At 40.1% G+C, this 14,439-nt stretch overlaps 1 protein-coding gene across 1 annotated transcript in view; it reads left to right on the forward strand.

The window, feature by feature from the left end:
- The first annotated feature begins 7,740 nt into the window (after positions 1-7,740).
- The window catches only part of CHM (CHM Rab escort protein), a 39,530-nt gene continuing 32,831 nt past the window's right edge, over positions 7,741-14,439 (forward strand). The window contains exons 1-2 of the mRNA XM_053473071.1: positions 7,741-7,796; positions 14,266-14,332. Coding sequence (XP_053329046.1) covers positions 7,748-7,796; positions 14,266-14,332 — 116 coding nt within the window. The 5' untranslated portion in view covers positions 7,741-7,747. The remainder of the gene's footprint in view (positions 7,797-14,265; positions 14,333-14,439) is intronic.

The following is a 14,439-nucleotide window of genomic DNA, read 5'->3' on the forward strand; positions in this document are numbered from 1 at the left end:
ATTCAGCTAAATAAAATATATTTTGCTCAAAAGATTCTTTTTTTTTTAGCCACCTCTGGGCTGTCACCATAAAAATGTAAATTACTCCTGTGCGCTGCTGGCAGTCCGGCAGTAGATTTTTAGCATTCATGCACCTATGCACCAACAGCATCCTAAAAATAAGTTAAAAAGCACTAAGAAAGAAAAAAAAAAAAAAAATGAATATCGGTCATCTGTGCATGATAAGTTCCCTATAAGTCACCATACTTAGAGAAAAATGCCACATTGCATTTAAACAACTAAAACATGAATTGTTTGTAAATGACCCAATATTCTCTAGTTTGTAAGCTTGCAGGCAGGTCCTCTTTACCTAATGTTTCGGGTCGTTTCAGCCTTTCCGTTCTAGTTTTGTCAGACCCCTTGAATGTACAGACTGTAAGAAATTCTGCGGAAACATTCAGCGCCGTATAAATTAAACATAATATCTTTTTTGGCTCCTGTGGCAATCAAGAGGTTAATATTTAGAGAAGTTTGGCGCTCAAAAAGCACTTGGGCTTTGAACTGAGTGCAGTGCCACCTGGTGGTCAGGAGATGTACTGCTGTCCTTTGATACCACTGAGATGTAGCAGGTGTTTCTATAAGGATTACATCAACCCAGGAGAATGTGACCCAGAAGTCACTCGTTCTATACATTACACGCTTCTTCTGTTTAGTCTGTCATTATATCAAAGGAACTAATTGCGGAGGATCTCTCAGCCCATCAATCATACCAATTCAAATAAAAAAAGCGTCAGTGTATACATTACTTATAAATTACTCAATAAATTAACGGTAATCTAAAAAAGTATCAGTGTATACATTACTTATAAGTTATCCAATCAATGACTCTAAAAAAGTATCAGTGTATACATTACTTATAAGCAGGGCCGGCCGAAGACTTAACGCCGCCTGGGGCGAAGTTTAAAACGTCGCCCCCCCCAGGGGGGGGCGGTGCATTTTAAACTTCGCCGAAGCCATAATATACGATCCCCCCCCCCGGTACTTACCTTTAAACAGTCCTGCGGCGAGTCTCCCTGCTCTGCCACGGTGCCGGCTTGTAATGCTGAGCGCCGGAAATTGACGTCACTTCCGGCGCTCTGCATTACAAGCCGGGACCGAACAGGGAGACTCGCCGCAGAGGAGAGAGAGAGAGGGGCGCCGAGCGGGTAAGCGAAAACCACTCGGTGCCCCTCTCTCTCTCCTCCGCTTCAAAAAAAAAAAAAAAAAAAAAGCGCTTGGGGCGGCAAAGTGCCGCCCCTTCTAAAGTGCCGCCTGGGGCAATTGCCCCAGTCTGCCCCATTATAGGGCCGGCCCTGCTTATAAGTTACTTCATACCCTATAAGTTACTCTACTGTATATATTACTTATAAGTTACTCTATAAAAAGGTATCGGTGTATATGTTACTTATAAGTTATTCAATAAGTCAATAAGAGTTAATTATAAGTTACTCCAAAAGTTACTCTAAGAATATATCGGTGAATACGTTCCTTGTAATTAATGGGGTAAAAATACATTTACGTATTTTAAACATTTAAGTGTTTTCTCTAACATTTTGGAATGGAGCACCTTGCTAAACAAATCTGTAAATCACCCCTTTGTCCGTTTGACTGAACTTCTAAAGCTTTCATGAATTTCCCAAAAAAATTAAAATCTTTTTGTAATTTCTGGCTTGAAATTGAATGCATGGTTTGACAGCTAATTGTTCTGTTTGTGAATTCGCAAAAACCAATGAAGTGGCAATTGCACCCAAAATTATGGTTTATCTTAATTATTTACGCACTAGTACAAAAAATATTAAATGGAAGGAGAGACCCCTGGGGGGTCCCGGGAAAGGAATCAATATGGGAAGCATAAAGCGGGCTTGTAAAACGTTACACGGATATCAAGTGCTACGTTTGGAAAGCTTTATAATGAACGGAGGTCTCATCAGAAGGGGCTGATATATTACCTCCAAAGCGATGAGACACGTTTCATGGAATAACGACCTTGGGTTTGACCCGTGTACGGCTTACCAGGATCTGTCATGAGCGACAGCTCTTCATCAGAGGAGGAACGATGTGGTCTCTGTTTTTGGGTGGAAATGTTGTTAAAACCAGAATAATTCCCGGCGTGCCTTTAAGCCGTTCTTCTCACTATTATTTTAAAGGAACATTTGTGCCTGTTCCAGTTCACTTCTCCTGGGAGGCTGTTCCTCTTATCTACCGCCCTCTAGGCCCTGACCCTCTAGACCACATCTGCCATGTTTTCCAGGACACATTTCTTTCACATTGCTCACCAATGATGCTGCCCTACAGTATAGGGGGGGATGTATAGACTCAATGACGGGAGCCAATTAGCCAGTTATACATCCTCCATACTGCAGGGCAGCACTCTGACTGTTGACATGTATGGAAAAGCTCTACAGAAGCAATACCACAGAGCATGAATATTTTTAATATTTTTGGGTAATGCTGAATATATTCTGTTACAAACGCCTTGCAGGTTTACTGCGCTACTCACTCGGTTGAATGTGTCGGTCTCTAAATATTCTCCGTACAAACAGATTACCGATTCTCTTTGTTCTTCTGATACCTGGCTCGAAAACGATCCAATTTGCATTTATGTGTTAAACATATGTTCAAAATCTAGATCAGAGGGCGTAAGTAAAATCCCAAATCTCAGCTGTCATCTGCTACAAAATATGCTAAATAAATGCAAGCAATCTGGTATTTACCAGGCATATACTTTTATCCCATTGTACAGCGCTGCGGAATGTGATGGCGCTATATATATAAAATAATAAATAATAATACAAAACGGGCGTATAAATACTGAAAAATTCAGAAGATCAAAAGTCAAAAATGAAAAAGTTAAAGGAAATGTATATATTTGAGGATTGCGCAACATTTTCTTTAAGATGATCCCAGAATACGGGAGGAACAAGAGAGAATTTAATCAGACAATTCATTTCTAAAAATCATAACTGTATTTCTTGATCACAAATGTATAATCTGATTATTTCTGAATGTAAATTGGGAATGTTAAATAATTTTAACATTATTGGTAATATTTATTTTATCCCTTTTTTGATATTGAATAAATCTAATTAGAGAAATTAATTTTTCTTCTGGGGCCACACTTCCACGAGGTGATATGTGGCCCTCTCCTTTCTTCCTTCCCAGACCAAGGCCTAAGGAGGGCAGGATCTTCTAGAGTCTTCTCGGTAGAGGAGACCCACAAGAGTCTCCGGTAAGAAGCGGCAGCCCGTTCCTCGTACTAAACTCAAGTGTTCGAGGACCTGGTTCCACTGCGGTGTTTTCAGTGTGAGCCCACATCCAGTGATTCCTAAATCACATGTACTCAACCCCCCCCCCCAAAATACTGGCCCCCACCGAAAAATATCCCTCCACCGTCAGCCATAGGTCAATTTAAGCGAGAGGTGAATGAAGAGAAAAAGTGAAAAAACAAAGGGTGGGTCCCGCACTCCACACATGTGCCGAAAGCCCCTGCAGAACCAAACCATCATTAACCTATCATTAACCTCAGGCTTCATAATACAATATTGGCCCTAAGGACGGAGAGCCAAGCTTTCTCTCTCTCTCACCCCCACTCACCGCCACTCACTTGATCTTAGCCTAATGAGAAACATTTTTCAGCTTCTAAAGGCCTCATCAGTGGCACAAATGACACATCTAGACTTACATTTACACTTCAGGTGGACCCCGCGAGACCCCAAAGGGTGAAATGCCATGCAAAAATAACTTGAGACGCTCCTCGGCGGGAATGCTCCGAAGGGGAGGTTACCGAGCGCTTGTCAGTCCTCAGTTGAGTTCTTCTGAAACTTTTTCTGAGGCATTTTCACCCTTCATGGGATCTCTTGGTGCTCACCCCAAGTGTAAATATGATTCCAAAAATCTGAGGTTATTGGTTCCAATGTGGTTGTTGGTCCTAAACTTACTTTCCATTTTAGTTGTGGATTTCAGCAGGGAGCTTAGTTTAACCAATGCCTTGTGGTGGTAACCTTTAACCTTTTGTTCTAGAACCCCAGTCATGATTCCATGGTCTATAGCCGCCATCTTCCTGCTTTAAGAGATTTAAACACTGGTACAGCTTTCCGCTGAGGGTGCCATCGGGGTCCGCAGCCCGCCCTGGCTTTTTAATTAATGGGGTGACTGTCATAGAACGTTCAAAAATAAAAATGAATCTCCCGGAATTTATCATAGAGACGTTAATAATCATTCGCCGGAGTGAGAAATCACACGTGTGAACCCATCGTAGATAAAATTAACACCGAATTGTTGACAGGGCGTTAGAACGCGTCACTCGTATACAGATTAACCCTATGTATTCCTAAAAGGCCTTGAGAATAATTATCCGCGTTCGCGTTTGACCCTCAATCCCTATGGAAATAGAGAAGATAACGTATCATACAGACGTATAATAAAGTGTATAATATAGACGTATAATACAGACGTATAATACAGACGTATAATATAGGCGTATAATATAGACGTATAATACAGACGTATAATATAGGCGTATAATATAGACGTATAATATAGACGTATAATACAGACGTATAATATAGGCGTATAATGTAGACGTATAATATAGGCGTATAATATAGACGTATAATATAGACGTATAATATAGGCGTATAATATAGACGTATAATACAGACGTATAATATAGGCGTATAATGTAGACATATAATATAGACGTATAATATAGGCGTATAATATAGACGTATAATATAGACGTATAATATAGACGTATAATATAGGCGTATAATGTAGACATATAATATAGACGTATAATATAGGCGTATAATATAGACGTATAATATAGACGTATAATATACGCGTATAATGTAGACGTATAATAGAGACGTATAATATAGACATATAATATAGACGTATAATATAGGCGTATAATGTAGGCGTATAATGTACACGTATAATATAGACGTATAATATAGACGTATAATATAGATGTATAATACAGACGTATAATACAGATGTATAATACAGGCGTATAATGTAGACGTATAATGTAACGATAACGCCTGAGCTTCTTGTTCTGCTGCATTATCACAGAGAACTTGTGTGTGCGAAATGAATTGGATTTCATACCACGCATGGTTAAGCACCGGAGCTGTCTCTTTCTCTCACGTCATGCTCTCGGTAGCCTGGAAGTGTTACAAGTAGCCAGCGCTCACATCAGTTTCCAACCCCCATTAACAAGCAAAAGCAGCAAATTAATTTTCCTGAGTCCGACAACATACCAATTACAAATAATCCTTACCAATTAACCTTTTGCATACCACAGGCATTCAAGACCAGCCTGGCACATGAGAAGCGGGAACGTAACACTCAATATGCAGTAGAATTATCCAAAAATGTGCGATTGGAAATTGGACACTCGTAGCCGTCACATGCGCGTTATTGCATTTAGTAGGTGGGGGTCCCTTTAAATGTATGGAAAATACATAAGGGGGTCCTGCAGAACCCCCCCCCATATTCAGATGCCCACCCCCAGTTCATTTCCATCCAGGGTATGTGTTCGGTCAAGCAAATTTTCTATTGATTCAAGCAACCAATCACCGGTGAGAATCATCAGAGCACAGAGGACGCAGGGAGCTGCAGCTTCTCCTAAAAGATCATAGCTTATTATTTTTTCTAAACATATAAAAGAATGCAGATTAAAGTACGTACAGAGCGACTTTAAGGGCTGTGGAACACTGTGATACCTTCATACCCAACAAACCTTCTGAGCTCCTAGAAAAGAGGGGGCATCAGGGGAGGAAAAAAGAGAGACAGATCGGAGGCTTAGTTTTGGATAAAAAAAAATGATATTCAATAATATAAATCAGAATACAAATAAAAAATAAAATAACGCAATACACATAAACTCTGTAATGGAGGGTATAAAAATCCCCCAAAAAGTCACTAAATGACCTAAATGGATCAATAACTGAATAGAAAAAAAAAATATTATTGCCTGGCTCGGGAAAGGTATACTAAAGTTTTTTTTTATATTTTTTACTTTTTCATTTAATCTAATTTAAGCCTGATCTTGCGCCGTGGGGGTCTTCTCGAGCGCGTTGAGTTTAGTGGCACTGATGGCAATAAAACCAGACTCCGAACCCGAAATAACGCTCATAGCACCTACTAAACTGAAATGTGACCGGTAAAGATAATGAAGATTCCGGAATGTTTTATACATTTGTTTGTTCTCGCAATGCATTTACACGTCAGGCCGCACGTATGAGATCTCCTGTGTATTTAGCCCTCTGGGGGGGGTGAGGGTCCAGGCTAATAAGGAAGGGTCCGAGGAGCGGGCGGATTAATTACGCTGATGGGCGATTCCGAAGCAGGACCATTTTGTGGTCCGTTATGCAGAAAATATCTAATCCGGCGTTTCATATCCTCGGCTAAATCTTCTTTACTCAATGGGCTCGTTCATCCGTGCCAAACGGGCAAATGCTGCGTTATGTCACCGAGTCGCCGCGATGAACACATATTAGGAGGCTTGGGAAAAATTATCCGTGGAGCCCATGGAATTTCGGAAATTCTATACAATTCTGTATTTTTTTAAAAATATTTTTTTCATATTCTTAAGAAAATTTAAATAAAACTGGCTTTTTTTTATTGGTTTCCCTATTTAAACCTGTTTTTTTTTTTAATTTGAATCCAATGGTGAGAGAAGAGAGAGAGGGGGGTGGGATAGAAATGTTTAAATACATGAAGTACGGGAGGGAAGTTTATTTTAAAGGAGGATAAATGTTAGAACCAGAGATCATAATCTAACACTAGAGGATCAGAGGTTTGGATGGCATGTAAGGAAGATTTACCTTACTGAGAGGGAGGTATATAAGTGGAACAGTCTCCCGGCAGAGGTGGTAGGGGATGACACAGTGAGGGAATTTAAACATGCATGGGATAGGCGTATGGCTCCTGAATCTAAGACGTGACCGACGACATCAGGAACGGTTTCATGAAAATTGCGGCAAACTTAAATGTGATAAATGTTTATTTTCTATAAGGTGGTGAAAAGCTAAATTAACCCATTTCATGCAGGAGAGAGAAGCAGAATGAAACAGATTTCCGACTAATAGGGTGACCCGATGGCTCCTTTAACCGGGGGCCGGTTATAAAAAGAATTTGCACCTCAGGGCTGTCCTCCAGTTTAAGGAATCGCCTGAGTTTATAAGGTCTACTACCGTATTCATTGACAAAAATGTATGCAAATACATATAAATACATTTATTTAAAAAGACTTCAACTCCCATCACTCTCACCATAATGATAATGAAGAGGGTGATGAGAGTTGTAAATAAATAAATACAATTAAAATTAATTTTAAAAAAGTCTAATGTCCTGCTGGCAGCCCTCAAAAAACTATTTTATTTCTTTAGCATGATGGTGGATTTTAACCCCTTCTTATTTCATTATCTAAGGTTGACTCTAATAAATACTGTAACAAAACAGCCTTATTTTGATTTTCACCTATGCAGTCATCTCAGCTCCCTTACTGACTTCTGCTAAAGAAAACATGAATAAATACACATTTTTTTGATCAATACACAGGTATAGGAACACTGCCTGGTAAATACACGTACTCTCTCAGCGCTACATGCTGGCATTTGCCCAAAACCAACATGGCCGCTCCCATACTGGTCCACGCGTAGCCGTGAGAGACGCGGCGCTTCCGGAAACAACAAGTCACATGACCATTCGATTTTTAAAGATGGCTGACGACCTGCCTACCGAATTTGATGTTGTCATTCTCGGCACCGGTATGATTTATAAGCGTTGTGCGATAGGCAGGCCGTTGTCGCGAAAGTCTCCTTGGCCGGAATAAGAGGCGTTGTGGCCTCCTGCGGTATTTTATGCGCCATGTTGGGTGTTTATTACGGGCTCTGACAGCTAGCATGGTCCCTGGCAGGGTGTGCATATACCGTGGCCATTGTAATGCATGGGATATAGTGACCGGCAGACATACCGGGGATATATATGGTTTATATTTATCTCGCGTGATGTGTCGCAGTGTGATTCCTAAAGAATTAAACTGGCTACTAATATTTTCTGTTTGGCTCCTAAATTATTCATAGGTTTTCCAGCCCTGTCGTTAACAGCACTGACATAGACAGGAGGTTTATGGGGTTAATGACAATAGGCAGGTTATCCGGCCTCATTCATAAATATGACATAAATGTTGCTGACCTGGAACGGCCTCTGGTTGTAAAATAGCATAATTTTTGTTTAAATACCTTTTTTTAATTTGATTAATTCAGTTTAGGCTGTAGTACTACGACCTTCCCTTTATCTAACAGCAAATCCAATTGTGAAATGTCTGTGAATGACGTGTTCCGCTCGGTACGATTTATTCCATTAACGCTCATACGCATTTTTTATCATTTATTTGTTTCCGTATTAGGAGTAAATGGTTCTTATTGTGATTAAAACCTTCGTGCTCGTGAACAGAATATCTCTAACGTTGGAAACCATGAAATACCAGGTATAAGTTTATACCTGATCTATAGGTTTGTGTGTATATAGACTATTTAAATTCCAATGATAGTTACCGGCACTCCTGGGACTTGTATTAAATGATTGCACAAAACTCCAACTTTCTGGTCAACGTTTCAGTCTTTTTATTTATAGACTTTCATCAGGACATCCTGACAAATAAAGACTGAAACGTTGACCAGAAAGTTGCAATTGTAATCTTTGGACTTATATATATTAATTAAAAAGGGCCTTGTTTTTGAAAGAAAAGCAGATTTTTTCCATTAAAATAACATGAACTGGATCAGAAATCCAGCGCAGACGGGGTTAATGTTGTAAATGACTATTGTAGCTGGAAGCAGCTGATTTTTAATGGAATATCCTCATAGGCGTACAGAGGCCCTTTATCACTCCCATCACTCCTGTGTTCCACTGGCCCTTTATCACTCCCATCACTCCTGTGTTCCAGTGGCCCTTTATCACTCCCATCACTCCTGTTTTCCAATGGCCCTTTATCACTCCCATCACTCCTGGGTTCCAGTGGCCCTTTATCACTCCCATCACTCCTGTTTTCCAATGGCCCTTAAGAAACAGGAAAAAAAAATTAAAATACATATATATATGATATAAATAAAATCATGCATCAGATTAAAATATGCAATATGTGTATAAATACGTGGTTTCACCTAAAACTAGACGGTCAGATGCTTAGATGTAGTGTCTGGATGTTTTACTTTACTGAGATGGTAGTGGATAGGTAAAACCACCTCCCAGCAGGAGAAATGTTAGAATGAGAGGCCATGATTTAACACTAGAGGGTCAGAGGCTTAGATGGAATGTAAGGAAGTTTTATTTTACTGAGAGTGCAGTAGATAAGTGGAACAGCCACCCAGCAGACATGGTAGAGGATAACACAGTGAGAGAATATAAACATGCATGGGATAGACATACGGCTCCTGAAGACGAGACCAACGACTGATTAAAGTTTGAGTCTTTACAACAGGAAATACAGGTAGACTAGACGGGCCGAATGGCTCTTATCTGCAGTCAAATTCTGTTTGTATGTTTCCTCTTTATCTGCAGACCTGGAGCGGCCATTGTTGTCAGTCATGTGATATTTTGGGTGACTTTCCCAGCTCAAACACCACACTGAGCTGATGCTTTATGGCAATGCTAATGAAGTCCCTTCCTCCATAGACTTTCATTTGTCAGGTTATCCAGCTGGGTGATTAAGACTGAGCCATTCCATGGTTTACCGCAAGGTGGTATGATAACAATCCGGCTATTTGTCTAGTAGATTGGGCTATGATACTACAACACATACAAATGACCGAGTTCAATATATATATATATTTTTTTGTTATAATTGTTACCAAAGTCTCAGGAATTTGACGGTCGTTTTTAGGGCTACGAAACTTTTTATCTTGTGCCGTTTCTGAAAGCTCGGGAGTCTCTTACCTGTGGCTAATATATGAGCGCTCCTGTAAAATAGTGCATAATAATTTATGAAGGCCACCAGAATTTTTCTCCTACCCATGAAAAATATAGAGGAAAAAAAACTACATTTGGCCAGCAATCTGCACTAAGGTAGAGGAGGGAAAAAGTGCGCCCATTAATAATTTGTAACGGCGCATTAGGGAGCGCTCCAGATCCACCGGACTCATAAAGGAAGATATATTTATCCTCGATGGTTGTCGATAGGCTGTTTATGACTTCAGACTCACAAGTAGTTTCAAGTTAAAACTTATCTTCATTTCAGCTGCTGATTTTTCATTTGCCGAAAGTCCATTTTTACGCATTGATTTTTTTTTTTTCCCCTACAGTGATAAAAATAAATGTGCGGAGTCCAAATGTTATTTAAATGATAGAGAAAAGGAGGGGGCTTTGGTAAAGTTTGCGTATTCGGTTTTGCCGCTAAACTAGCAGGGAAGGTCACTTCATTAAATAACCATTATATTCTCTTTATAAATGTTCCTGGGGTTCTGTAGGCTTAATAAAAAATAAAAAATAAACAACTTAAAGCGGATCTGCAACTTTTTCGAATATCCTACATCTTGTAGTTCAGTTCACTAAATAAACCTATGCAATGGCGTGTGTGTATATGTATATATTAAATTATATGTATTTTTAATCCAGATTCTGTAGCAAGTGAAATTCCACCATTTTTCCCCGGTATCAGATTTAAAATATGTTTTCAAAAATATTGGGCTAATTATTATTATTTTGTTTTATTTTTTGTTAAAACTAATGTTTTCAGGCAGCTTCATATGATCCGCAATCTACTGAGCAAACCCCCCCTGACTCCTTATCATACTGCCTGTGGGAAGCAGTAGAATGGCTCACTCCTAATCACTCAGTAGGACTTTCTGGCTAATGGAATTGTATGGAGATGGGGACTTCGTTGGCATCGCCCACTGGCCTTCTGTTTTAAGGGACATGAGATAATTTATCCCAAAAATAAACAATTTGTAAGTCCGTATCCTTTGCTCTCGGGTGTTGTGGAGCCGTTACAGCTTTGTACAGAGCTCATAGAAGTAAGCAGGGGCGTTAGTGTTAAGGGGTTAATACGGCGGTGGAAGTTAAGCGTGCCTGCCACTAACATGATACTTTACTGAACGTAAGTAAGTTCTGGAGTTGACCAGCTGGCTGGAAAGTGGGTTTGATTATAATTCGCTGTCGCCCCCCCAGATCAATGAAAGCCCTACATCTAAAAATCGCACTCTGACTTCCCTGTCAACATCCTACCTGCAAACAGCTGTTTTCCTCTTGTCGGTGATGTGCTGATGGATGCATTTTGGTGTTAATTTTACATTATAACATCCGAAAAAAACACCAATAGTACAATGAGGGATATATTTGTCCAAAAGACCCTTCGCTATATTTTGCTTTTTATAGAAAGTCCAATTTTTGCTGTGAATCACAATTACGAGGAGTCGTCTAAGTACCCGGGAGCGCTCACGGTCTGCCCCTGAGTCTCAGGGGATTTTACCCCAATCTCAGGGCCACACAATCTGGAGCCGACTTCTTCCTATTCTACCATGCTGTGATCGTATATATATAAGACTCCCAAATGGTGCTTTTGCTACCCGTATGTTACGGTTGATATCCCTGCTTGAATACAGGTGACTCAATACTGTATCTTTAAATGACAAGTCAAGGTTTCCATGAGGACCAGTAGTAGAGCCATTTGCTTAACACATGTAGTCACTACATAGTCTTCACGATGGGCTATAAAGGGTTAATATTTCAGTCCCAGGGTCCGCTCGTTGACAAAGCTCCCCGGCCTGCCCATCAAAGATGATGTCATCGAGATGACCAAAAACCTCTAGAATCAAAGCTCTTCTCGCTCGCCTCGCCCATAAACCGGGACTTTGGCTCCCTTACCCCCGGATCGATCGTTTCGGGTCGGGGTAACGAGGCGTCCTCCCCGATCCCGGCCCTTTTCTGGTAACTCCGGGTAATTTCTATTCCCCAGAAGTAGTTATTCTTTATAAACGCCGCCGTCGCTGTAAATTCTCTCGTTCCCTGCAATCTTCTCTCCTCTCGCGGGTTCCGCGGTTATAAATAACGCACGGAATGCCTTTCAAGGTAGAAGGCGAGAATCCATTCTGAAACGTTCTATAAAGTGGAGAATGATTTATGGTTTCATATGATTTTGGCTGAAAGCACTCGGGCTTTGCCAGGTCATCAGAGTCCTGTCAAGGGAATCTATTATTTATTGTTTGATAGGCCAAGACCGGTGTAAGTAGTTTATTTTATGTTTATTTTGTGTAAGTACAGTGGTGGGGAGGAAAAAAAAAAAATAAAATCAATTTTTGATCCCAATGCAATTTTGAAAATATATTAACGAAAACAAAAAGATAGATTATTTTTTCAGTCATTCAGTTAGATAAATATGTCCTTGTTTTTTTTTCAAGGAGACAAATCATATCCCGTTTTCCGTGCGATTCATGGACAGATAAAGCGTCTTTTACCAAACTAAGTTAAAATAGTCAATCCTCGTACAGGTCTTTATAAAAAAAAAAATACACTTTTTGCATTATGGCAAACACTTTGAGTCGGGATTTGAACATTTTATACATTTTAGTATTTTTTGCTGTGTAAATGAAACTCCTATTTGCAGCGGAAAACATGCAATAAAATGTTGTGTTTTACGGTTCAGTAGACCCCTGCGGTGGTCTTCACACGTGTAGGAAAGCAGTATTATATTGAGAAGCCACCTTAAATCTCCACGGAAAGAAATATGTCTCTTTTAGCTTGGCCCCCAGCACTGTGTACAGGAATGAAGGTCTATATCGACCGGTTTTAGCTTATTTTGCTCCAATAAACTGGAGATTTGACAAAACCGAGAGAGAACTCCTACAAATGGCAGGAGAAGCCAGCGACGTTGCTGAAGACCACCAGAAGGGCCTCTAAAGGACAGGAGAGACTCAGCAGGGTCTGTCTAGACCTTCTGGGACCCCTGATTTCTCCCCCCGCATTGCCACGAGCAAGTCGATGGAGACCTGCTTGCTGATCAGTGTGATCAGCGCAGGGGAGGTCGCAGGACAGAGAGCAAGAAACAACAATATTTTTCCCTCTGACCGCAAGCGGAAAAGTAAAGAAAAATAGAATTTTTTCTGCTAAAAAAAAAAAAAAGTTAACAAAAATAAAAAGAAAATGCAATAAATAAAAAATTAAACAATACACTGAGCTCAGTGATGTCATTGTGACATCACCAACAAACATAAGACATATGAGAGATCCCTAAAAGGGAACTTTATCCATATTGCATCGAGAGCATTGCAAAATAATAATAATAAAAATGAAAAAGCCATTATATCTCATGTATTTACATGTTTAAAAGTATAAAAAAAAAATTATAATCCCTCACATTAAGTTAACCCTCTCCTTTATTTTACTCCTCCCATTTGGCGGAATCTGATTGGCCTTTACGAGGGCAGCCTCAGAAGAAAATTAAAGTTTTTAGGACAGGATTTTGTCAGGCTTGTTTGGCCACCTTTTGCCACAAATCCCAGCTTCCGTAAGGTGAAATAGCGCTATCTTTTTCAGGCAAATATCTTAAAACATTTACATTTTGTTCTAATTCGATAAGTTGTGTAGGCGACAGTCACCTTTCAGAAGTCTGTAATATGTGTTTGTTTTTTTTTTATTCACCAAATAAACATGCCGGGCCTTTTTTTTTTTTTTTTTTTGCACTTAATAGGTAAGAGTTAAATCGTAGAGAAGTACCTGCCTGAGTACTCGGGAAGGAGCTCGGCGGGTGTCAGGTGCTGCTGCTCTTTGGGGTAATTGGAGAGGAGGATAGTCGTGCTTATTTAAAGTGCCGCTCATTGACCTGGCTTTATCCGCGTGAAATATGTCTCCTCCTTGTTGACTCTGAGGTTCCTGCTCCAAGACCCAGGGGATTAGTGAATCATTTATACGCTCCCGGCATGCCGCTCTTGGTATCCTTGGTAAAAAAAAAAAAATAAAGAGTATCATGTAAACTCCAGCCTTTTAGAAACCTTGAGGGGGACTACATTTGCTCTGAACCCTCTCTTAAAGGCGTATGAGGTTTCTGAGAAACAGGAAGTAGAGCGTGTGCTGATTAATAGCTTCCCCCGGCCAGCTTGGTTGGTTTTAGACACAGTGCTCTATTATGTGCTGTGTAAACATGTTTATGATTCACTGATTACATGAAGAACCGCAGCAGAAACGCCTTAGCGATGTGTGCCGGTCCTCTACATCACTAACAGCCGTGTTGTTACTATTTAGGCCTTCCGGAATCCATCATCGCTGCTGCTTGTTCAAGAATCGGACAGAGGGTCCTCCACCTCGACGCGTAAGTAAATCCGACGCGTTTCTAATTCTTAAATCCCTGTAATATCATTCGTCAAACCGTCATTCAACGGGACATACCGAGAATATGAGAATTCCTCTTCACTACAT

The sequence above is a fragment of the Spea bombifrons genome, chromosome 8 (assembly GCF_027358695.1).
Source record: "Spea bombifrons isolate aSpeBom1 chromosome 8, aSpeBom1.2.pri, whole genome shotgun sequence".
In the NCBI taxonomy this organism is placed as follows: domain Eukaryota; kingdom Metazoa; phylum Chordata; class Amphibia; order Anura; family Pelobatidae; genus Spea; species Spea bombifrons.